The sequence below is a fragment of the Canis aureus genome, chromosome 6 (assembly GCF_053574225.1).
Source record: "Canis aureus isolate CA01 chromosome 6, VMU_Caureus_v.1.0, whole genome shotgun sequence".
NCBI lineage: Eukaryota > Metazoa > Chordata > Mammalia > Carnivora > Canidae > Canis > Canis aureus.
The window spans coordinates 35808341-35834552 of NC_135616.1; the positions used below are offsets into that span (position 1 = coordinate 35808341).

The following is a 26212-nucleotide window of genomic DNA, read 5'->3' on the forward strand; positions in this document are numbered from 1 at the left end:
CTGTGAACAGTTTTACACCTGTTTTAAATGCTCATAACATCATGCTTTCATTTATTCCCAGAACTCATGTGAAAGGGTTCGTTTCCACCCAGTAATTCAAAAACCATCTTAGTTCCAAAAAATAAATAGCTGAGGAACTAAATCAAATTAGTCTCATATTTTATACTACATTATCAAACTAATTCAGGAGAGCAACATCCACTTTTCTGAAATTAAGTACCAAAATTTATTCAATGTATTCATTGTGGAAAACTGGAAATGAGTGTCCATTTTTGCTTCAAAGTTATATTAATATTAATATATATTAATTAATATATCTATATTATATATAATATATCTATTAATATATAATATTATGATGTTAATTATTATTATATTAATATTGAATATTAATAGGTCTGATCAACCAGACTAACAATTCCACAAGCAGGAAATGTCAAGTTTCTTTCATGAGAAAGCATTTTCTAAATTTAGTATGGTCCAACATAAAAAATTAAATCCATGAATGCATCCCTTATACCAAAATACCATCAGAACCTAACTCTATAAATGTCGCAGGAATATGAATATCTGAAAATTTATTTACCTTTCATTGCCCTCTAAAACCAAGATCCATGGCTTAAAGAGCTGGATGATTATTGAATGTAGGCATCTCAGCACTAAAACAAAGCAAAATTTTTAGAGACAAGAAATAAGCTCATCCTCTGTCAATATCACTAATTACACGGAAAAAAAACTCAACTTCTTATTATCTGTATACTCACAAAGCTAGGTTGACAAACAACAAATTTAGTGTGACTAAAAATGCTTGTGTTTTCCTTTGCTGCAATAGAATTTCTTGTAGAATTTTTATTACAACACAGTGTCGTGGATAATTTTACACCATACACCATACATTTTTTTAAAGATAAATGTTTAGATATTCAGAACCCTTTCCTAAATGAGATAAACAATAGGAAGAAAGAGCTGGAGGCTGAAACCTATCTCCTTGGACCCTGCCCTATGAAGGAAGGGCAGAGACAAGCTGAGGAAAGCACACAGTTCTTCAAGTGAACAAGGGTATGACACATAGATGGGTTCACACTTATATTATATATATCTCTTATTTCTTCTTCTTGACACTGAGATATATAGTTTTATTGCTAAGATTAGATCTCTTAATGTGTCTCTCTAAGTCTCTTCTAATGGAAGGTCAGAGCACCTCGCTCCCTGTTACACTAAAGGCATATTACCTGTTTTGCTGCTGGCAGATGGATCTTGAGCCAAGCAGGCCATTTCTGAGTCAAGCAGCCGTTTCACAAGATAGCCCAAAAGTGTCTTCATATCAGCCATGTAAGGACTCCATTTTGAGAACAAACCAAAGCTTTTAAAGTCCAATGTGGATAACCGAAGCTTATAAAAAAAGTTTGAAAGCCACTGTATAGTCTCCATGACCTAGAAGATAATGATGAGTCAGAGAATCCTTACTGAGTGAGTGTACTTTCAGCAGAGCACTGCGGTAGACTGCGATGGGGGGGGCTCAGACTTTGTAACAGAACTGCAAAGATGTAGGTATATGAAAAGTAAATCAGCAGATTTTCGAACTCTTTTTCTTTTTTTTTTAAATTTTTTATTTTTATTTTTTATTTATTTATGATAGTCACAGAGAGAGAGAGAGAGAGAGAGAGAGAGAGGCAGAGACATAGGCAGGGGGAGAAGCAGGCTCCAGGCAGAGGGAGAAGTAGGCTCCATGCACCGGGAGCCCGACGTGGGATTCGATCCCGGGTCTCCAGGATCGCGCCCTGGGCCAAAGGCAGGCACCAAACCGCTGCGCCACCCAGGGATCCCTCGAACTCTTTTTCTAAAGCAGAGGAATCATTCTTTCCAACATAATCTTATGATGATATATCACAGAACTTCGAAGAACCTGAGAGCTCTGTGGGACGCTGCATGAAAACCTGACCAAAGGAGCCAGGGGTGTAAGGTTAAGAATAGGGCAGGTTAAGGTGGGAGGGAAGGTAACCACAGCAGGTAGGTCTGGCTGCTTTTGAACAGATGAGCAAGACAGACTCTGAGCGGTGGGAGAAAGGCAAAGGGGGTACGGGAGAAAGCGAGTGACTAACAAAAACACAGGGCTCTTAAAGATAATACACCAAAGTGTAGCTTTTTAGATATAAATTTTGAATGGGTTTCAACTGTTTAGAAAACAGGTATCAAAGGAAACAGAAAAGGAAGGCAGAGACATAAACTTCGGATACCAAAAGCTACACACCTGTTTGTCAGACAAGAGAACGGCTGGAGAGCTTTGAAGCACTGCACTCTCTGCAGAAGCTGCCCCTTGCTGGCAGTCGGGAGCACAGCAGCCCAGGGCTCGCAGAGTGGCTTTCCAACACTCAGGGCTCAGCAGCTGCTCAGCGGAGCCTTAGGGGCAGGGACGGAGGACAGCACGTTAGCATCTGTCACAAACTCACTTTCTCAACTTGAATCAAACAACATGTGTACTTTACAAAGGAACGAAAATTACATAAAAATCCAAAACAAATTCATAAAGACCTATGGTGAAGGGACCGCAGGAAAGAGAACCGTCCACCTGGGCACTTGACCTTCCTGGTTCCTAGTCACCCTACTGAAAGTGAGCACAGCCAGAGCCAGAGCCATCTGAGCTGGAATGGGGGGGTGGGGGTGGGGAGATGGAGGGGAGATGGCAGGGGGAAGGAATCCCACCAGCAGCCCCTGACTGGAGGATGGTCAAGATACCATATTCCTGGCTGAAGCCCTAAGAGAAATAGCAGTAACAGGACAAGGGAGACTGCGCTGCAGAATGCAGCTGCAGAGTCTAGGCTTTCTTCTCCTACTTACCTCTGAAGTTCCACTCGTACAATGGGCAAAACAGAGATAGCTTGCAAAGTAGACACTACAATCAGCACCCTGCTACTGGTAAATCTCATACCAGAGGCTAGGACTAAAACCTCTACAGGCCCTTTCCACCCAGAGGTGGCATAAGGATCATACAGGGTAACTGTGGAGGCTTGTAGGAGTCCATCTGAGGGGAGAGATGAGGCAGCTGCAATCTGCTGAGTGGGAGTTGTCTAGGGAATAGTGAAGGGTCTGTATCGAATAGCTACCATGGTCTGGCTCTTAGAGGACACAGCCCTGGAATCAAGTTAGAGGTGTGGGAATCATGCACACCTAGAATACAGCAGGGAAACCAAAAGGCTCGTCCATGAAGAATGGACAAGAAAAGGTCAAGCTCCAGAGTACCAACATGGCAGCCAAGGAGGAAAGGGAAACCAGGGAGCTGGAGGTCAGGAATCAGACAGCGATGGTATTGTTATTCTTAAGCCTCTAACTGAATTACTTTTCCTGGTAAGTAGAAACTTCCTGTTAGGGGATCCCTGGGTGGCTCAGCAGTTTAGCGCCTGCCTTCAGCCTAGAGTGTGATCCTGGAGTCCCTGGATCGAGTCCCGCATCAAGTTTCCTGCATGGAACCTGCTTCTCCCTCTGCCTGTGTCTCTGCCTCTCTCTCTCTCTCTCTCTCTCTGTCTCTCATGAATAAATAAATAAAATCTTTAAAAAAAAAAAAAAGAAACTTCCTGTTAAACACAAGTCAATGGTTGCCTATACACACTGTTGACAATCTCTTAAAAAGCCCTCAGGCAAAAAAGCCACAGTATATACTTGAGTTCTGAAAATTTAGAACAAAAATTAGTTATGCCAGTATGCATCTTTTACTCTTCTTCTAATCTCCAATTCTCCAGTGGAAAATTGCAGGGTATGGGGGGAGACAAATGGTGGGAACGTAGAAAATTTAATGCTGCTCCTTCCCTTGGTGACTATAAATACAGGTTACCATTACATACAGATAAAACTTATTTGCAGAAAAAAGACATGAGTCAAGAAATTAAGGGGGAGAAAAAAACCAAATGCATCCCCCATTTGGATCTACAGAGAAACCAGTCAGCACAGTAAACATATTGCAAAGGAGCAATTTCCTTCTCCTACCAAATCTGTAGTCAGCAGAGTAAGCAGGCCCACTTCTACCCCAGCCCAGCTCAGGACAGCTGCAAAGACAAGGGGAAGAGGTGGATGTGCGACTGGACTTCAACACCCACATACTAGGTGTTGTCTTTTGCTGAATCAGAGCCCATGTGAACACTTAGGACGATAACTGACCTTTTTTACAGACAGTAACCTTTTGGACATGGTTTGTCAAGCACTCGAGGTAAAACTTAGTGATTCTCAACTCCTGCATACCTGTCTTATTTTTACACTTTTGGATGACATCTGTAGAATGGTAAATGTCACATTAAATATTCACTGCAATCTAATCAGTCACAATTAAAAGATACTTACTTTGCATCAGCAGCCTGAGAATGTCACTGTACTGGTCAGGGAACTGGTAGAGAAGAAGGTAAGTCCAGTGCTTACAGAAAAGATTAAATGGCATCAAAATATCTTCATCTGGTTCGAGGCCCCAGGCAGTAAGTGCCAAATGAATGGACTCCAGAAGCCTGGTACGATCAGACAGAGGAGGTTTAGTGGTGTTTAACCATTGCTTAAGATCGAACTAAAAAGAAAAAGAAACAAGAAGCAGTTTTATTGACACTGGAAAATTAGCTGAAGTAGAGAAAACTATGTGCAAATTTAGTTTAAAAGTCAAATATCATCTAACATTTAGCTGTGTATAAAGACTGAAACTAAAATGTGTATCTACATACTTAAAAGAATCGACACAGGTCAACAGTTTATAGGTGTCAATAAGCCTCCAGCTCTGCTTCACCTTCTGGGATTACAGAGGCAGGGTTTTTTTTTTTTCTCAGCTCCACATGCTTTTTGTAATGTATTTTTGGTTAAGCTTTCCCTACAAGGCAAGACTCAGAACTTTGTAGTTCTTCCCCACTGGTCTTGGTGCCAGAAATAAGCAGCCACTTTGGGGCACCTAGGTGGCTCAGTAGTTGAGCGTTTGCCTTTGGCTCAGGTTGTGATCCCGGGGCCCTGGGATCAAGTCTTGAATCAGGCTCCGCACAGGGAGTCTGCTTCTCCTTCTGCCTATGTCTCTGCCTCTTTCTGTGTGTCTCTCATGAATGAATAAACAAAATCTTAAAAAAAAAAAAAAAAAAGAAAGAAAAGAAAAGCAACCACTTTACGGGACTGTCTCCATCTGATACAGCCACATTTCTGAATCTGTGGCAGTAACCTATCTCAGCTAATAAAAATTCTGGGTGTTACTGATCCCCTTCTAGGATTTCCAACTCTATGTCCTGCCTCATGACAGACTGAGAGTAGTCTCTAGGCCCTAGAAAACGCCTAGGTTTTATGATTTATACATGTCAAAGAAATACAAGTGAAGGCAAAATCACTAAGGCTCTTCAATTCTCAAGTGGTTAAGTAAATTCATTGCCTGGGCCCTAGTTAATATTGTACTTGGGATGAGGACAAAGGCAATTTGCTTATATCTGGCTTATTCTAAATATGAGAGACTTTGATATATGATATCTCATTTATCAAACACATTTTTGGCATAAATTCAGGATATATTCAAAAGAATGACACACTCAATTATTATTATGAATATTTCAAAGCTGTACAGTTTCTAAAGAGGGCTTGGGAGGGAAGTCCTTGTTCTACTATGTGGAATAAGACTCCACTACACAACACAACCAATGCCATCAGAAGAAAAAGCTGCCAGATCAGGCTGCTTGAAGAGGATACAAAATGTGAAAAGTGTCTGCCAGAAAACAGAGCTTCAGGGGCCCTTTCATTTCTACGGAGTGGGAAATCACATTAGATTCTACACTTCTGTGTTGGCATCGGCACCGAATCACATTTCACCTTGGTCAGCAGCATGAAAATCATATCACTGTTGTCCTCACTTAGAAACTTCACCACTTTCTCATAGAGTTGAATGAATTCTGCAGGTGCAGCATTGGGAGTGAAGAAAGGAGACAGCAGAGAGCAGAGCCTTCTATTCTTCAGAATGGTCTCCAGCACTCTTTTGCACTCTGACTTAGTGCCGCTGATAAACACCTTGGAAGAATTAGAGAAAATGTCACCAAATTCTGCCCCCAACCACTTTTATGTAAGCAACCAAGTTTTAAGGGCATTAGTAGGACTTTTTCTAAATGAAAACATGAAACAGTCAAAAATATCTAAAATCAATACAGATAAATCTAACACTTCCAATGCAGGTGATATTAAAAACTCTGAATCTATCCATGAATTTGAGTTGGACAAGCCATAGTTTCTAAAACATTAAAATATTAGGATAATTTGAATCCAGAAAATTGCAAGGTACCTCCTATGATTACTAAGTATCCAAAGTGACTGCATTTTTGTCAAGAAAACAAAACCTCTAGGTTATAGATTTTATTGAGATGTGCTTTTAATACTTTGAAAAACTTAACTTTAATAATTAATATATAGTCAAGATAATTTCACCTTGTTTTAAATTGGTCTTAATGATAAAAGTACTGGATATAGGGATCCCTGGGTGGCGCAGCGGTTTAGCGCCTGCCTTTGGCCCAGGGCGCGATCCTGGAGACCCGGGATCGAATCCCACATCGGGCTCTCGGTGCATGGAGCCTGCTTCTCCCTCTGCCTATGTCTCTGCCTCTCTCTCTCTGTGACTATCATAAATAAATAAAAAAAATTAATAAAAAAAAAAAGTACTGGATATAAGTATTTAAATAATTTCAGCACCAGGAAGGCTTTGATAAGCTGGATCATAGGCAGAAATAATAAAAAGCAAGACTGAGAAATTTGAATATATAAAAATTTTAAATTCTCTAAGGCAAAAAGTATGATAAAATTAAAGGAAAATGACAAAGTAGAAAAATCAATTTAGAAGACATTCTGGATAGTCTGAGGAGCTCTTCCAAAGCAATAAAAAAACAAATTCTGTAATAGAAAACGTGCAAAGGACAATAACCAGCAAGTCACAAAAATAATTAGGGTGCCTGGGTGGCTAAGTCCGTTAAGCATTTGCCTTAATCTCAGGTCATGATCTCAGGGTCCTGGGATTGAGCCCCACATTGGGCTCCCTGCTCAGCAGGGAATCTGCTCCTCCTTTTCCAGCCCACTGCTTGTGCTGGCTTGCTCTCTCTTTCTCTCTTGCGCTCTCTCAATAAAATAAAAGCTTAAAAAAAAATTAAATGGCCAATAAACATATGAAAAGTCATGCAAATGAACAAGTGCTTAAAGAAATACAACTTCAAAAAAATAAAGAAATACAACTTAAAATAATAATAAAGTACACTTTCCCTATTATATTAGCAAGACTTAAAAGGAATAATCCTTCTTCACACTGGTTATGGTATGGAAAACAATAAATTCAAACCCTGCTATGATAGTGGAGACAGGTAAAAACTGCCCAGGAGGGCACAGTGACAATATACATCAAATGCTAGTCCATCTGACATAACAACCATACTTCTAGGAAATTATCCTTGAAAAAACAGTCCAATCAATTCACAGAGATGTGTAAGAATATTTATCTCAGGCTTACTGTAGCAAAACAAGCAAACTACCTGAACAGCCAGGTAGGGCACAGGCTCAATACATCACAATGTATCTGTATCAGGCAACACTATGTATTAAATACCATGAGATAAGTCTGTATTTATTAACACAGAATAATGTCTAAAAGTTGTGTATGAATGAAAATCAGCAGGCTACAAAATAGCACTTGCCCATTTTGGGGCATATATGCCTATCTCTATTTATATGTAGGAATGATATATCATTTCTACATATGTACACATATGCACTGATATACATACATACATGAGAAAAATGATAAAATATTAGCTATGAAAAATGATAATAAAATATTAGCTATGAAATCCCAGTATCTTCAGGAAGTTAGAATTACGAAGAATTTTTCTGCTTTCTACTTTTTATGTTGTCTGCATTGCTTATGATAAGCACGCATCAATTTTAAAATCAGGAAAAAAGGGCAGCCCGGGTGGTCAGTGGTTTAGCGCGGCCTTCAGCCCAGGGCCTGATCCTGAGGTCCCCGGATCAAGTCCCACATCGTGCTCCCTGCATGGAGCCTGCTTCTCCCTCTGCCTGTGTCTCTGCCACTCTCTCTATATATATCTCTCATGAATAAATAAATAAAATCTTAAAAAAAAAAAAAAAAAGTCAGGGAAAAAACTATTTAAAAAATCTATCTTACTAACTGCTCTGTATCTCCTTTTAAGTATCCAGTAAGAAGAAATCACCACACTGAAACTGGTTGAGAGCACATGGTTAGCATTTACACATTTTCCATCAAGTGGCTTTCCTTCCTTTAATGACATGTTTCATAAACATGCATGGATATACTGGCCTTGCCTTGTTAAATCTCCAAACATCGAACAGTAAGTCAAATAAATAAGTAAGTAAGTAAACAGGGATCAAGAACAGCAACTGGGAGGCGGCTGTGGGGAGGCGGGGACAGCCCTGACTGTCAAGGCAGGAGACGTGGGATCCAGGCTCAGCTCCAGCACTGACCGGCTGTATTCTTTAGGCAAGTCATTTCATCTTTTAGAGACTAGTTTTCTCATCTTTCTTTTTTTTTTTTTTTATAAAGTTTTTTTTTTAATCTATTTATTTATGATAGTCACAGAGAGAGAGAGAGAGAGGCAGAGACACAGGCAGAGGGAGAAGCAGGCTCCATGCACTGGGAGCCCGATGTGGGATTCGATCCCAGGTCTCCAGGATCACACCCCGGGCTGCAGGCGGCACTAAACCGCTGCGCCACCGAGGCTGCCCAGTTTTCTCATCTTTCAAACAAGAGTGGTATTGGGACACCTGGGTGGCTCAGGGGTTGAGCGTCTACCTTTGGCTCAGGCGTAATTCTGGAGTCCCAGGATCAAATCCCACATCGGACTCTCTGCATGGAGCCTGCTTCTTCCTCTGCCTATGTCTCTGCCTCTCTCTCATGAATAAATAAAATCTTTAAAAAATAAAACTTAATACAAGAGTGGTATCAATCACACAGAAGGGACTGTGAGTATGAACTGGAGAGTGTTTTGTAAACAATAAAGAGCTTCATGATGCTACAGTTAACCATACCAAAAGCATCTGAAAGAGTCTGCTGTCTCCCCAGAGACTTTCAAATATGAGTAACTTAACATCTCTTGTATGAGAAGCAAATTTCTATACCAACAATTTTAGTCACATCTTGAGAAGTCAACAATTCAAAGGGGCTTCTGACTTAAGAGTCTAAATCTGTAATGTCAATCTGAAAGCATAATGAGGATGCTGCAGAGACTCATTCTACATGAATAAGGCTAAAAACACAGAATTGCCTTACCTGTCCCAAGATCTCAATGCATGATGTAAAGAACTGCCTTGTGGGAGGATGACGCTGAGTCTCGTCACTGACATAATCCACAACAGTAAAGAAGAGGGTAATGCCAACCTTCTGAACCCCAGGGGTAGGCTGCAACTTGTAGGCATTCACTAAGGCCCTGTGGGAAAATGCAGAGGAGACTATTGGTCTACAGTAAGAGAATCCAGACTCACAAGTAATTTCTCTGGTACTCTACACTTCAGAGCCCCATACAAATGTCACTTTAAAAATCTTCCATGGGGTAAGCTTCTTCCAACTTGACCCAATGACTTATTTTTAATACACAGAAATAAATGATTATATGTCTTCCTGTGGGGGCAGGGGGAGCAGGGGTGCTGGGGAAATCAGCTGTATTATTAACATTCTTACTCTTATCAAAATGTTTCATATTTGTATGTGATTCACAATTTATTCTTTCATTTTTGTGTATTCCTTGTATAATACATATTTGAAAAAATAAGAACCCTGATTTCTCTAAATTTTAAAATCTAAAACACTGAAAAAAGATTTTTGTATAGAATAAGATCCTAAAATAAAGATATCTCTTCTAAGTCTCACACTTTTTTGAATTCCTCTACTAGTAAAACAAACTTTAACTTCTTATTCACCTCATCTCCCTCTGCTTCCCAGGTCCCCCAATCCAACCTACAAAAGGACTCACAATGTCCTCCTCCATACCACCACTCCAATGTACTGGGGAATTAGTTGCTGGTGCTAAAATCTAGAGTCACCTTAAAGTCAAAGGCAGGGTCAACCTCTCTCCCAAGTCTTGCCCTGGTGGCTTTAGGGAGAAAGATGACTGTGCTAGAAAGATGACTGGGCCTAAGCTAGAAGCTCCAAAAGAAAAACCACAATGGCCAAATGCAAGCTGACAACTATACTTGAGAGCCCTACTTCCCCTGAGCAATTCCATTTCAAACTCTGCTCAATAATCTGAGTTGACAATGATGACTTTTTGGGTAAATGTAACTTTAATATAAAACTTAAGCACTAAAAAAAAAAAAAAAAAAAAAAAACTTAAGCACTAAATCTCTCCATGATTGAACTTCAATATGCTGTGTCATTTCAAAATTCAGGAGTCAGTAAACTTATTCTATCAAGGACCAGATAGTAAATATTTTATATTTTATGGGCCATAAGTTTTCACAATTCAATTCTGCTATCACAGCATAAAGCCATATACATTAAGTAAATAAATGGGCACGGCTGTGTTCCAATAAAACTTTATTTATAAAAATAGGTGGCAGGCTAGATTTGGTCTGATGGCTATCGTTTGGTGATCCCTGTACTAATTTAATTAGTGGGTGCCTGGGGGAGTGGTAGCATGTATGATTATTATCCATAATAACAAAATAGAACTTTAAATTATAATGTCCTCAAAACTTACGTAATCAAGTTTTCTGCATGAACAGCAGCTTCCACAACATTAAGTGATGGTGGTTTAGCAGCTTCAGCTTGCAACTGCTTCACTTCTTTTCGCAAAACATGAAGCTGCTGACTTATTGCTTCATTCTTATGCATACCTTCAAACTAAGAAGAATTAAAATGGTCAACAGACTTTTGTGTTCCTATTATGTTTCTAGAGCAAACATTTATTACAAATATACTGAGTATTTGATGAAGAATAACTACTACAGTTAATATTATAACTCAAAATTCTCAGTTGAACGAGAGAGGGGTGGGAAAAAAGTGTCAAAAAATTATTCCAGAACCTCAGGCTTTTCATGAAGAATCAAACCTGAATTAGTTTATCGCTGGTTCAGTCTTTTTGTAAGATATGTTCTCTGTCACTTATGTTTTGACTCCCTGACTCTCATCAAAAACAGAATGTCTTCTACCACTGAGGTTTTCCTTGAAGGACACCAAGCATCCTCCTTTGTTGAGCCTCTTCAGAGCCCTGACCCCTCTTCTCCATTCTTGCCACTCAATAGCACACACAGCTCAACTCAAACATTAGGGCTGTGTGTCTCATGTGTGCCACACATACGAAGACCATGACACAGATGCTGTTAATAAAACACTTGCCATTCTCAAAGGAAGAAAGGATATACAATTATAAGACAAACAACAAAATAAGATGAGATACAGGAAGTGCACAAATCAGTTGAATGCCTATGAAAGAGCAGCTGACTGATTCAGCGGTCCCTGAAAGCTTATCTCTGATAAAAATTTTAATTCGTTCTTAGTAAAGATGTGGCAAAGGAGAATTTACTGAACTTAGAAAAAAAAAAGCAAAAGTAAATCATATTTCAATTTCAAAGATTAGCCTTTATTTAAGATTACATCTTTTCTATTTGAGAGGATTGTTAGTATCCCTTTTCTCTAATTAACTGATGGTGACCTATATGATAACTGCTTTGCACACTCTAATGTCCTTTTTTGGATGTGAGTAGTGCAGAGCATATCCTAGGCCTAAGCTACAACACAAAGACAGAACCAAAGTGGTAGTTGTGGAGGACAGGAGGACAGAGGGACAGGAAGCAGAAGCCCAGCCTGGCAGGGAGGTCAGGGATGAATAGCACAGAGCCGTCAGACTAGGAAGCAGGGTTCTGTCCTGGGGGAGTCCTTTGAAGAAGGCTAGGGAATCTGGACTTCTCAGCACAGCAGAGAATGATGAAGAGATCAGAACATTCAGAAGGCACAAACATTAAATCCTGTCTTCTCCTCAAGCAAAAGGGTCTTCATTTTCCTTTATAGGCACCTGCCCAAACCCAGTCTTCAGCCACCACTGTGATGATTACAGGTATCTTTTGTTTGTAAATACTTAATTTCCAAATTTATTTAACTGAGACCCTCCTGAATCCTGCCAGAGTTATTATCATAAATTCCAGACAAAAGGCTCCTGAAGGGCAATGGTCCTATTTACACAGCACCCCAGGACAGTACAGCTCTGATCAGTACATCAAGCACCTACTTTCATGATCGTGATAACACCTCTCTTCCATAAAACTCACTAATCTTATCTTAAAAAGCTTTATAAAACTTCTTATTTAAAGAAGAAAATATGCTATTAGTCTGAATCAAAAGGCATGAAAGTGAATATCCAAGAACGTGTAATGTTAACAATTATTTTAGTTTTTACTACTGGAGAAATGAAAGGTAAAATAATTATATTATTTAATATAATTAAAATAATATTTGTACTGACATAATGAGTCAGTACAAATATTAAATTTCCAATCTTTCAAATAAAAGACTAATGTTTAATAGCCTAAAACATGATCAGGAGCATGTGCAGTCAGTTTTGTGCCTACAATGTCAACAACTATGGCCAGACTGGGTCTTTGAGGGTCCTAGCTCTTGGCTGGCCTGGAGAGAAGGCAGCCAAACTGGGAGGAAAAGAAAGAATCCAAGGGGAGGAAGGAAGACAGTAAGGACGAAGCAAGTGGAAAGACAATGGATAAGAGAGAAAGACAGAGGGGCCATGGACTGGGAAATGCAGAGACAAGCCTAAGTACCTGGAGCTTTGGAGCTGCCACCCCACACTGCAGAAACTGCTAATGCTCAAGAGTTAGGTGAAGTGATATTCTCACCAAAGACACCTCAAAATTACCATTATTTCCCAGTCCACTTGTTTTTTGCTCATTGTTCCCAGCCCTATTGAGAGTTTTCTTTGCTCACTAGGATGGAAGAGGGGCTGACTGCCTGGCAGCTCACAATCACCAGAAGCTACAGACAACACAACAAAGCAGCATGCTGGAAGCCCCTCCAGTTGGGTCATGTCAAGTAGACACAGAGATGAAGGAGTTGGCCAGAGCACATAGCTGTTACAATACTATGAAGCCCTCAGTGGGTCTTTTCCATCTTTTACTTCTAGGATCAAGCAAATTTTTCACATGATAATAAATCAATCCGGGGTCTGGCAAACATGCCCCACAATACCAAAGTCCAACAAAAGGAACCCTATTATAAATCACCCCATTTCCTCAGGGAATATCACTGAATTATTAGAAGCTTCTGTTGGGAGAGACGACCGCAGAAGCCGCACGTCTCACTTCCCATAAAATATATTTGTCTTTTGTATATCCCAAACAAGCCATACATAGTTCAAACATCTGCAGATGGCTGGAAATTTCCAGGGCTTTCCTTCACAGAAAAATTCTATTAAGCAAGAAAATACTGTCATGATATAATTTGAAATCTTTTTATAAATGAGTCATTTAAAATATGCATTTTAATCTTAAAATTTATATGAAAATATAAAGTCATTCCCCTTGAAGTTGATTTTAAAAATTAATCTAATCCACGAATTCTCTAATCATTGAAAAGGAAAGTGATCCTGTTAAACCAACTTAGAGAGAGAAAATGGTAGACCCGTTAATTTAACTGAGATTTGAGGGTCATGATCAGTTTACTCAAAATCATACACTAGCCTTAAAATTTGGAGCAGAAACAAAAGGAAACTCAGAGCTGAAACAGCTAGAAGCAAATGGCTTCATTTCCCAATACTGAGTGCGAAAGCATGGGCCTTGAACTTAAATAGACATGGGCTTGAATTTCAAATGAGCCACTTACTAGCTGTGTGACTCTGGCAAGTCTTTGAGACTCTCTGAACCTATTTTCTCACCCCCATTTTGTGACGATTAAGTGAGACCATGTAAGCAGTGTCACCAACATATTACCAGGGATATGAGAGTAGCCCAGCAAGTGATAAAAAGAGCTCTGAACAGAGCTGGGAAGTAACGTAGTATGATCATCTTTATCACTCCCCAGGATGGAATGGCTAGGACACATCTGTGTTATAGTAAATAGTGAAGCAGTGTGGTGCATAAGTGGAGATTCTGTATGGAAAGCATAAAGTTGGCCAGTTGAGCAACAAATTGGTCTAAAGTAAATACAATCAGGATGACTGCTATTTTCTAGTAGGAAAAAGTTCCAACTTCCAGCCAAATAATACCTACAAAATTCCTGAAGGAAGTTAAAATCAGGGAGCTTACTAGTGAAGAGTATAAATCTGTAGTTGTTCATTCATTCAAATACCTCAGTTCTATGGCACTGACCGTGTGAGCCACTGACAACAGAAACATGAGTAAGACAAGGGCCTGGCCGTCGTGTGACTCAAAATCCAGGTAACAGGGAGAGAGGTGATCCTACTGCAAAACAAGCTGTAACCTAACCTAATGAGTGACCAGGTGGTTTTCAAGGTCTCGTTCAGGGGTGTGAAAGGGCACCTACTATGTGCCAGGAGCCATGCTAGATGGTACAGGAAGATGACTACTAAGAACAGGAATTCTACTCCTGAGGAGTTCACAGACTGGCAGGAAGGACAGCAGGTGATCGCAACAGCATTTATGCACGAGACGCTAGAGGAGGAGGGACTACCTCAATCTGACCAGAGGGGCTGAGAAAGACCTCAAGAGGTGCTGCCTGAACCAAGAATGGAAGGATGAGAGGAAGGAGCTCACAAATAGGTGTGGGGTAAGTAACAGCACATGCCTCAGAGAGAAGGCAGAAAAGTGCATGGCATGTTTAGAGAATGGAAAAAGCCCGAGTGGCTAGAAAATAATGTTTAGGGATCATCAAAGGGTAAATGATGCCACTAGAAACTGATCAAGAAGAGATTATGGCGGGGGGTGGGGACAAAAGTCCTATTCCTTTTAAATACTGGAAAGCCGGATGCTGGTTGTTAGCCTTGTGTTTAAAAAGATGAATGGTGGCAGAATGGGAAACAAACTGGACAGTGTGAGAATCTATAGACAGGAAGTCTTACATAATGGTTCAGGGGAGAAGTGATGTGGGGCTAACAGGGAGCAATGGCAATGGGAACGAGGAGAAATAAATAAATGTAAAGTCATGTCAAAAGCAGAAGCAGTAGGACTGGGAAAGTAACCAGATAGGAAGTATGAGGTGGGGAGAGAATACTTATGCTTAGTTAGGTCCTCAGTTCCTGGTACAGGAAAGAGAGGTCTGGAGGGTAAAGGTGGGATCACTTTGGGACCTGTGGGGTTTGGGAATACTCTACGGACATTCACAGAATGTTATATAAGCGGGTGGAAATCTACATCTGGAACTCAGAGAATTCTGGACTAGAGAAAAGAGAACAGGAGTCCTCAACATATGGCCCCCTTTGGGGGTCACGGATTACTCAGGATCTAACTCTCCAGAAAAAAAAATATCCGTATACTCTCAGGAGCTTCACTGACCCACTAAAGACCACTCACACACTCATTCTAGATTATGAACTCCAACACAGATAGTAGACAAAAGCAGCTAATGTCACAATGGAGGGGGTCAGGGGAAGTACCAAGCACAACCAGCAATCTAAGGTTGAGCTGACGAAGTGGAATCCTGGAAAGAAACTGTTAGTTTAGTGGCTAGTGATTTAAAGGGACAAGAAGAGACCTCATGACGTTCAGCATTGCCAGATGATAGGAAAATGTTAAACAGGATCAAAACTATTGGATATAGCCATGAAGTGGTCCCTGGACACATGTATACAGAGGAGCATTCTTATACATACAATTCTATGTATAAGAATGACAACCTACCTTCTGTATGAGATAAGCTTTCCCACTAGCAGTTTCTTGATGAGTCATAAGTAATCAGAACTCACCTTCCCTACCCCAACACCACAACCAAAGTCATCCATTTGTGTAGGAGATAGCTTTAGACTCAAGTACACCCTCTGGCCAAAACTCAGAGCAAACCTAATTGACTTGCATTGATTACACAATGCCCCGACTTCATGACAGCTAGAGTTTCAACCTTCGTCTACCTTGCTCTTAGCTATCATTGAGTAGCCAAAAAAATTCTTTGTCTTCAATTCCTGAAGTATCAACCAACAAGTATTGCCTAGGATAGCGTTAATTAGCAATTTCTACATAGCTTTCTAAAGATATCTTAAATCAGACTACAAAAGCTGCTCACTCTCTTCATATTTTTAATTCTCCTGGCAAATCTGCATCACCAGCAAAATAATGGCTGAAGTAGATAACTGTTGTCGATATCAATACTTCTAGGAGCCATCAGTAGGGATTCCCAAGTGTCTAGATCTTCCCAAATGGAACTGAAAGGCAGAGCACTGGGCAATCTAGTAAGGCCAGCAGAAAATTAGAGTGTGCTTTAAGAAAGTTGGATATTTCTAATGAGATTATGACCAAAAAAACACAGCTATTTTTTCAAATTCTTTAGGGTTCTATAAAATCTTTACCCACCACCCCTTTCTTTTTTTTTTCTTGCTTTCTTCAAGCAACCTTAGCATCTACCAATTTTTCTTTTGAGAAAAGAAAGCATAAATATTTGTTGTGTTGTGTGTAAAAATAAAATCTAAGCCATACTCATTTTAATTCTTCTCGTAAATCATCTGCTTTCCAATATCCCTTTTATCAAAGTCAAAATTAAAAGGATTTTAGGAAAGGTATACCTTTCTATTTCAGAATCAACAAAAGTATAAAAAGTAATCTGAGAGGGAGACAAACCATGAGAGATTTTTAACTATGAGAAACTGAGGGTCACTGGAGGGGAGGTGGGGGGGATAGGGTAACTGTGTGATGGGCATTAAGAAGGAAGGGCACGTGATGTGATGAGCACTGGGTGTTATATGCAGCTGATGAATGACTGAACTCTCCATCTGAAACTAATGACGGACTAAAATTTCAATTCAAGGGTTCAGACAAATCAAAACTATTTCTGAAAAGGAAAAGAGCCAAGTCACTGGTAGGCTGGACCTAAACCTTCCAAGTCGACCTGGTGGTATTTTCCACCATAAGACCCCGAGAATTAACAGGTCAGCCAAAGAGACCTGTTCTTTGGCTGGAGCAGCAATATTCACAACTCTTCAGAAAGCAAGCTTCACAAACAAAGCTGGTTGAGCTGGAACTTTTGGTACTCACTTCACTCAGCTACAAAACTGCATCCTAGGAGAATTCCCTTCTCTGTATAGAATTAACAACTTGGCAAAGAGATGTAATTCCAAAATATGGAAAAATACCATTATTTGTGAAGGCACAGATTGGAAGTAAGACACCCTTTTTAATTAGAACTGGATACATTTCAGCTCTTTTCACACCAGCTCAAACTCCATCCAAAATTGGCAGACTTGTCTTCCAGCACTATCACGTTAGCAAGTGATCCTTCTTAAAATGCTCCTACCTAGTCTTACCACAGTATTAGTAACCATGGGAAGAATTACACTGAAAGAAAATTAACTTTATAAAGCACTTGGCCAAAGACAGTGTTTAGGAGTCTCACATCCCAGATCAAATTCTTAACTTTAGATGTATACAAATATTTTGTCAGAACAAATTTTAAAGGTAATGAAAAATACAAGTATAAAAGTTACTTCAAAGAAGATATTTCAGAGAAAAGAGGCTCCCAAGGAGACTGCCGAGGAAAACATCAGAACTGTTCAAATGTGGACGAGCACAAAAAGAAATTTCTGAAAGACAATCGACAGTCAGTAAAATAAAGTTTCCTCATTTCTGAAAGCTATAAAAAAAAAAAAAAAGAGGAGCTATATTTGTGCAAATGTAGTCAGGTAACAGGCAGCCTATCTCTGAGCGTTATCTTGGTTCCCAGCTCTGGGGACCCTGAAGTCCCTCACAGAAGGATGAAGGGCAGTGAGTAAGGAGCTGGTGGTGCTCAGCAGCCACACTATCCAGGCCTTCCTGGTCCTGCCATTCAGAGGCTGTGTCATTTTGGGTGTGTCACTTAACTTCTCTGTGCCTTTATTTCCTGAAGATAACAAGAATACCCATCTCAAAGAGTTGTTGGGAGGATGAAATAAGTTCTGCAGAGTGCTTAGACAGTAGTGGCCAAAGCTAAGCTGCACCCTGAAGTCCTTATGATGTCACAGACCCACCTGAAACCCGTTTTTCCAACTCAAGAAAGTGACTCTAAGAGGTGGCTGAATTCCTAATCTTACAGCTCTCCTTTTGCCTGTTGGCAAGCTCCGCCCAACTAACCTGCTTTCCACACAGCCCTCCATCCTCCACGTTGTCTTCAGTGGCTCCCCACTGGCTGCAGCACACTGCTGGAGCTTCCAAGTGATCTCTTTTCCAATGTGAATCCCAATATAAATTCAGCCAGAAACCACCTGGAGGAGACTGACCTAGCCACTGCCCCCTACATGCTACCCAGAGGACTCCATTCCCACAGTCCTTCCCAGTGACTCCAAACAGTCATCATCAAAGTCTTCTAAGGATCAGTGTGAGCCCCTCTCTCTAAGGATCTTTCTCAGTGGTAATACTTTTCTTTGAACTTCTGTCTTGTAGGACACATCAACACATATGGAAATACATGATTAGCTCTGTGTGGGTCTTCACTCCCCTCAAAACCATTAAACATTTTGGGACATGAATCATGTGCTATGAACCTCTTGCCATCTCGCTCAACAATACGCCAATATTACAGACTCAAGTAAAAACTCCCTGAATCATGAAGAAGCTTCAACAATCTTACCTGAACTGTGACAACTGCTGGCCCTTGGCATTTCTTACCACTGCTGCCTCTACACTCCAAATGCAATGTGGTCTGTTCTTCTCTGTTAACATACTGTTTGGGCATTGTGTCCAACAGCTCACTATCCAGGGCAACCTGCTGAGATTCTCGAAGAGCTGCAGTTCTGGAAAACATCATCAGGAAGTAGAAAAAAGCTTAAGAAAGGTTTTATGGTAAGTGATAAAGGCTTCCAGTCACCATACAGCCTACACCAGAGAGCAATAAGACCTAGCATTCTATAGGAAAAAAAGACCAAATGTGTGTGCCTGCAGTTACCCAAATTCTCTCTTTTCCTTAATAAGAAAAGAAGGAAAAGTGGGACAACTTTTTAGCCAGGAACAAAGCTTCATTTAGAATCTGTATTACATTAACAATATTTTTTACACAGACCTTAAATATACAAGAGCAAATGAGAATCTCATCCTGACTCAAGCATTCTAAAGGGGTACCTTACTGGTAAGCACCAGTGATTTCTTAGGTATTAGGAACTCAAACTGAACTGTCAAAGATGGAGGAAGCTAACTTTTTACATGTGTGTCAATACTGCTATGTTACTGCACAGGCACGTGTGTGTGCACATGCGCGTGCACGTGCTGGTGGGGGTGGAGGTACACATGGCATGTGCATGCAGGTAGATACACACACACACACACACACATACACACACACTTAATGCCGGACCAAAACTAGCTAAGGATACAGAAGCCAGTAAGAGATCAATTCCCATGGTCTTTGCAAAGGTAAGAGTCTTTACTTTATAAAAAGGACTCATTCCACACACGCATCTTCTCACAGGACAGCAAAGCTAGATCAAAACCTTCAAGAGTTGATCATTCTGTATCTACTTTAACTCCGAGTACTAAATGACTTTCCCACACTCTGATAAAGTGCCGATGGCAAATCTGTTAAAGAATATGAAGAGTTAGGGAGCAAAGCAGTGACAAAAGAAAGTAAATCTCACTGCATATACCCTTTTAACAACACCTTTCCAGTATGGCAAAGTCTCCTCAGGAGAAGCTTAAGAAACACTTGGCTGGCACTGCTGACAATCTGAAATGCCACCACAGGAAATGTAAAATTTATTGTCCATGTAAGCACCCCATAACTTCAATGTGAAATTAAGAGACTTGTCACAACTTGGGTTAGCTGAGGTAAATAACTGGGCCAGCCTGGTCCAATATTACTCATTGAGAGGCACCTGAGCAAGCCCTTCTAGGTACTATATCATTCAAGCTGTCACAGCAGTGAGCACAGAGGCAGGGCCCTGGAGGTCTCCCATGATCTTACCTGGCCTGCTGCTGCAACAGATTCAGGTCCGTGTGCACCAGCTGGGTGGCGTCCTTCTGACTCAGGAGCACGGCTGAGGAAATAACTGGCACAGGAGGCCTCACTGGGTGCAGATCAAGGGGGGGCTGGGGAGCCTCATGCTTCCGCAAGTTACTTAAAACCCTTTCTTTAGCTGAAAAAAATTAAGCCACACTTACTGAATAATGGCTACTACCAGGTAGTAACATACTAAGTAGGTGCAGAGCCTTGGCCTGTTACCTTCAAGGAGAATGCTGAAGACCTACAGAATAGTTATGCAAACCAGAGGCCAAAAGAATAAAATCACTATCTTCTGTTACTTGCAAGTTTTGAAGGAGCCCCCACAGGGCTACTAATAGTCTACCAGGAGCTAGCAGCTCACAAGCACATAGTATGATTAAACAGAATTCCTATCCTCAAAATAGCCTTAATGATAGTTAAAGTGCTAAAGTTTGTGCTCTTAAATTATTACCGTACACAGTCTTGCATGACATGCTAAAGTGGCGGGATTTGCTACTAGTGTAAAGGAGATCTAGTGAACAGCTCTAAGCATGCCTGAGAAAGACGGTAGCTATCTCCAGCTATCACTACAATGGATTGGGGGAAGGGGCAGATAGTGCCATTAACAGTTTAATGCAATCATCCAAACTTCATAGGAAGACTGGGGAGGATGGATGTTAAGAAATAGGGCAGAGTGAAAAAATCTTAAATTAGGACAAAGTTTGAACAGGAGGGCTGAGACTAGTAGAGTTAAAGTGAACGAAGACATGGGCACAAACTCCTACAGAATTCCTGTTATGTAGTTATATCATCATGCGTTCATTTGTTCACTTATTCATTCACTCAATAAATAGAGTCCAAATAAAAAATCAGGTGCCATATAAGAAAGCAAAGGCAAATCTGTCCATCTAACTTTGTTCTAGATTGCATGTAGTCCCATACTGGTGAGTCCAATTTCAATGTTTATATTTCTATACCTAGTACAGAGCTGACCACACACAGGTACCAATATATTCCTATCTTCCCACCCTCTCTCTGTGTACTGCACTAGACACATACCACAGCAGGTGGGGGCTCAGAAACATAAGAAAAATGTTGCCACAGACCTGATTCTTCTCAAAAGTAAGATAACAGGGGATAGGAGAGGTCAAGGAAATTTCAAGCCAGTAAGTCAAGTCAACAAATACTTAAGAGATTACTACGAGTTTCCAGCTTCATTCCAGATGTAGCAGTCCATTTTCTATTCTTAAGGAAAATTAAAGAAAATTTAAGAGCCAGGATTACTTGGCATAAAAAGACCTGTATTGTTTGCACCCAAAACAGATGGAATTTAACATTCCAAACAGGTCAAGGAAGGGATCGTCCTGTATAGCCAGGGTTTTTCCACTAGAACAGCCATTCTTTGCACAAAATGTAACAAAGTTGGATATTCATCACTGGAAAAGACTCCTGGTTTTGTTCAAGTTTCTCTCAAGCAACATTTTAGGCCATGACTCTAAAGCTACTGCCTGAACTGCCTGCCTCCAACTTCTTTTACAGAAAAAGTAAGTATCTTGTTTAAGCAATGATTGTTTTGGAGCTGTCTCTCACTCACAGCCAAACCTAACCCTAAGTTGTAGACAAGTTAACAACCAACTCCTAAAAAGCAATTTTATCACTAGAGGGATACACAATCTATAAACCTTAACCCCCAATGGCTTGAGTTCAATCATTCACTCACTCATTCATTCACTTGAGGGGGCCGATGTTCATGTAGCTCACCCAATGAAGGATCAGTGACGTCCAGCTGCACCGATGAACTGCAGGGTGGAGAATGGGATTCAAGTGTGGCCTGTGTCCACAGACCAACAGTTTCCTGGAACTCATAACGTATGCGCTCCATGTTCAAATACTCCATCCACAGATCCTAGAATTGCACCATGGGACATTCACTTTCACAGACAAATCATGTATTCACATATAAAACTATATATTTAACTAAAAAGTAAACCAGTAAGGTTTAGCACAAGACAGTCTATATCAAGTTCTCCAGCATTAGGATGGATCATGTTTAAACTGGACGCTAACAGGGGTTACCTGGGTGGCTCAGTCAGTTAGGCGTCTGACTCCTGGTTTCGGCTCAGGTCATGATCTCAGAGTTATGAGATCGAGCCCCATGTTAGGCTCCATGCTCACTCAGTGGGGACTCCGCTTAAATGTTTTCTCCCTCTGCCCCTCCCCCCTACTCTTGCACTTTGCACTCTCTCTTGCAAACAAATCTTTAAATATATATGCATGTATGTTTATATATTAATTATATATATAAAATGGACAGTAACAATATCTTAGCAGACATTTGATTATGTACCAAAATCAGAAAACATAATTTTAACAACCCTACCAACTGTGTATTTATAAATTATATACACACAGTATTGATAAGACATAAGTAAAAACCAGAAACTTTAAAGAGAGAAGTAACAAATATAATGAAAAATCACTGAATCTTGATTAGATCAAGCCCTTGGTTCCAGTACCACTGTACAGGAAATACAAGGGATAGAGAAACATTAAACCACACTACAAAGATACAATCTGGAAAATCCAGACTGTGGGGAAAGTCTATGAACAAACTATCCAGTTTCTTCAATAAGCAAACTGCTAGGGGAAAAAGGAATAAGGGGAGGGCCAGTATATTAAACAGACTTATGAGGACTATCAAGGAATCACAAAATGAGGATCCTGACTCAAACTATAAAAATGAAGATAAAACTTCTATGACATTTCTGAAGTAACTGGAAATTGGGATACTACTTAGATATTTGATATTCAGAAACTGCTGTTAATATTTTATAGATGTAAATGCTATTAGGTTAAAATACTTTTTTAACCTTCATGTTTTGAAATCTTCAGGTGTCAAATGCTTTCTAGGATTAGTTCGGAGATAGCATGGGTGAAAGGAGTGGATGGGCCATAGATAAAATTAGACACCTGGTACTCAGCAGAGGGAGGAGGGCATGTGTGCTGCACTCTTCCATTTTTCTGTATGATCAAATTTTTTATTATGAAAGGTGAAATAAATAATAGATAAAATGAGAAAAAAACTGAAGTTTTAATATTCTCTTCCTACACTCCAATGAACAGTCTTGCATATTTTGAATGTCTACTTCACTTTGGTGATCAATACATATTAGAATGGGAGACTGTCTTTAATGAAAAGAAATGCCAGCTCTCCATGAACACTAAAAACTCTATCAAATAGTAGTAATGAGTGATCAGATAAAGACTGTCATTTTGTGGACAAAATTTTTTTTCCTGATTTAAAGTTTAAAGAATTCTTCTAAATCAACAGATGTCCCTGGTTTCTCAATGAGCAAACTGCTATGAAGTCCTAAATTGTTACTTCCAAACTATGGCACAAGGCATTCCAGACTCAGAGGAGAAACCCCCAAGTCCTCTTGGGCACAGGCCTGAATCCTAGAAGCACCAAACAACTGTTGGAGGTGCTATACCAGTCCCCCTACTGTATATACACGTCTCCTTTAAGTGGGATCACTAATGTCACCTTGTCTGCCTTCATGCCAAGTAACTGCTGACAGAGACTAACAATTAAGAATACTAAGAATTAACAAGGGCCAAGCAGAGATATCTCAGAAACCAAAAAAGAACAAGTATAACTGAACTACAGATCAAAAAGTGGAGCTATAAAATCAAATGGCAAACACAGACAAAAAAAAGAAAAAAAGAAAAAGAAAGAAAGAAAGAAAGAAAGAAAGAAAGAAAGCTAGCTAGCTAGCTATTAATTCTGTAGGTACTGGGGAATCAAGGTAAATATCAGAGAACCAAGAAGCTATGATTAAGTTTTAAAAATACTGACCCGACATCTACTACATGCAAATTCTTAGCTAAGGCCATGGCATGTAGAGGATAAAGAAGAGAGATGAACACAGAATGGACTCAAAGGACTTTGGGACACCATGACTTCCTATTTATTTTTCCTATTTCTCTGGCCCTATATTCTCAGGCTTGTTTCTCTATGCCCTAAATGTCATTATTTCTTAGGGCTCCAGCTTCACTTGGTCCTCTTCTCAATCTAAATGCTCTACTACTGTTAAACCCACATTTCTTACACTGCCCCATTCCTGAATTCTATAGGCCTGTACATCCCCTCCCCACCAAATCCTTGATAGAGCACTGTCCTTGAAGTCCCTCTGGCACTTCCTCTTCCAGTACTTTGGATCTTTGTCAACAGTATCTCTAGCTGCCCAAGCCAGAAATTTGGGTGTCCTTGTAATCTAATCAATCCTATTACTATATCAATCCCCCCATGTATCTAATCTAAAAATCCTCCTGATCTTACGGATTCTTTTTCAACATATTTTAAGTTCCTCCATTTATCTAATCCCTCAGCCCATTTCATGGGCTCTTGAAACAAACACTTCAAAACAAAATCGAAATTCTTTAGAAAGGCATATATGGCCCTTAGAAATCTGACACCTCTTTACCTGCCTGGCATCACCTGCCCTCCTCAGAGGCTACACCCCAAATGCACCTCTTGAACATGCCTGTGACCCCATTTCCGTATCAGTAAGTGGTTTTAACATTAGACTGACTATAACCTATTTGATTACGTTCAAAAATACTAAAAGCAACATTGCTGTAGTGTCACCTGCTGATTCTGCATCACTTTTGCTAGCCTGTGAATATCGTAATGCTTTGGTAGAGAAGGGATATAGGTATCTCCTTTTTGAAAATTCTCATCTTCTAGCCACAATATATACACATTGAAGAGCCTGAAGAAAAAAAAAAACAACATAATTACATAAAATCCAAAAGGATGTGCAGACAAATGAAGTTTCTTACATCTCTAGGAAAACTGTCACTACTACATAAAAGTAAAAAGCACAGAATAAAGAAAATGCTTTCAACCACCACACAGTCCCAAGAAGCTCATGGGCCAGCAGCAGATCCCAGAAGGTCACAAATCCTTCAAATATGATGCAATAATCGCTACAATGAGGCTGTGAGGAAAGAGCTAGGTGAACTCTATTATTAAAGTGAGGGTAAATACAACACAAACAAAAAAATCACTGGAGAAGGTGATTTTAACCCAGTCCTGGGATCTGAACTTGGGACTTTTTCCTTCCTGGGCAATCCAGTCACAGTGAGCCTCAGCAGTTGGAAAAGTTTAACATCCAAATAAACACATTTTCTGTCTTTCAGAGAAAACATTTAAAGCCATCTTAAACTTTCACAACAGAAGAAGCTGCCAGCTTTAGGTTCAGGGACGCTCTCCAGCTTCAAGAAATCACAAACACAACTCGAAGCATGTGTGCACCTTGTTCCCATTAAGAAGGTATAAAACAAAGCTTGGCTAAAAAAAGAAGGAAAAAAAAAATCTCCATTTTCCAGGAAAAACTTTTTTAAAAATTTGATGATGTTTCCTTTGTTTCTTCAAGGAACACAGTCCATTCAGCTAAGATCCCTGGTATTTCAAGCAGCTGTGTGCAGAGGAGTCTGTGGTACATAAGTTGCTGGGTGGTGCCTGGGGGGTGGCATGGCTTGGCTTTGCTCAGTAACGTGGAAAACCACCTCTTACCTCTGAGACAGCCTGTGTAGGAAGAGAGCAGGGACAGGACTCTGAGGCTCTCAAAACAGAAGGGGCCGGTGCCGAGCTCTCTCCCAGTCTCTGATTCAGTTAGATGGCTAGTTTACCAACATGCCAACAGAAGAGGCATTTAAGAGAGGCAGAAGGGCACATCAAACTTTCTTGGCTGATCTAAATGTTCAAAGATTAAGCCTGCCCACTGTTTAAGCCTAGCTAAAAAATAAGTTTTCCTTCAAGCAAGCAAGATAGGGGAGAAATCATTTCAGAGGCTGAAAGATGACCCAGAGGGCATTCGGGTCAAGCAAGCCTGAAGCCTCAGTGCTGGATCAAAACTCTGGGTTTCCTCACCAAGACATTTTGTATTCAGGGCTAATTGTTAGAAGCCATTTTTATTAAGTCTTATTTAGACTAATACCTAGTTTATAGCAAGTTTAAACGTAAGGTAAAGGAATAGTGTGAAAGGGACCAAATTTACTTCAGAGTTCTTAACCTTTGGGGGGGGTGGATACACATTTTGTGCCTGATTTTAGAAGTGGTTTTGGGTGATTATGAGATTGTACCTTACC

General features: G+C 40.1%; 1 protein-coding gene across 1 annotated transcript in view; it reads right to left on the reverse strand.

Moving 5' to 3' along the window:
• The window catches only part of EPG5 (ectopic P-granules 5 autophagy tethering factor), a 103546-nt gene that overhangs the window by 26520 nt on the left and 50814 nt on the right, over nucleotides 1-26212 (reverse strand). The window contains exons 24-34 of the mRNA XM_077900642.1: nucleotides 24708-24831; nucleotides 21821-21965; nucleotides 20042-20213; nucleotides 18716-18878; nucleotides 10704-10846; nucleotides 9278-9434; nucleotides 5812-6006; nucleotides 4333-4546; nucleotides 2252-2400; nucleotides 1233-1434; nucleotides 587-659 (exon numbers count right to left, since the gene is read on the reverse strand). Coding sequence (XP_077756768.1) covers nucleotides 587-659; nucleotides 1233-1434; nucleotides 2252-2400; nucleotides 4333-4546; nucleotides 5812-6006; nucleotides 9278-9434; nucleotides 10704-10846; nucleotides 18716-18878; nucleotides 20042-20213; nucleotides 21821-21965; nucleotides 24708-24831 — 1737 coding nt within the window. The remainder of the gene's footprint in view (nucleotides 1-586; nucleotides 660-1232; nucleotides 1435-2251; nucleotides 2401-4332; nucleotides 4547-5811; nucleotides 6007-9277; nucleotides 9435-10703; nucleotides 10847-18715; nucleotides 18879-20041; nucleotides 20214-21820; nucleotides 21966-24707; nucleotides 24832-26212) is intronic.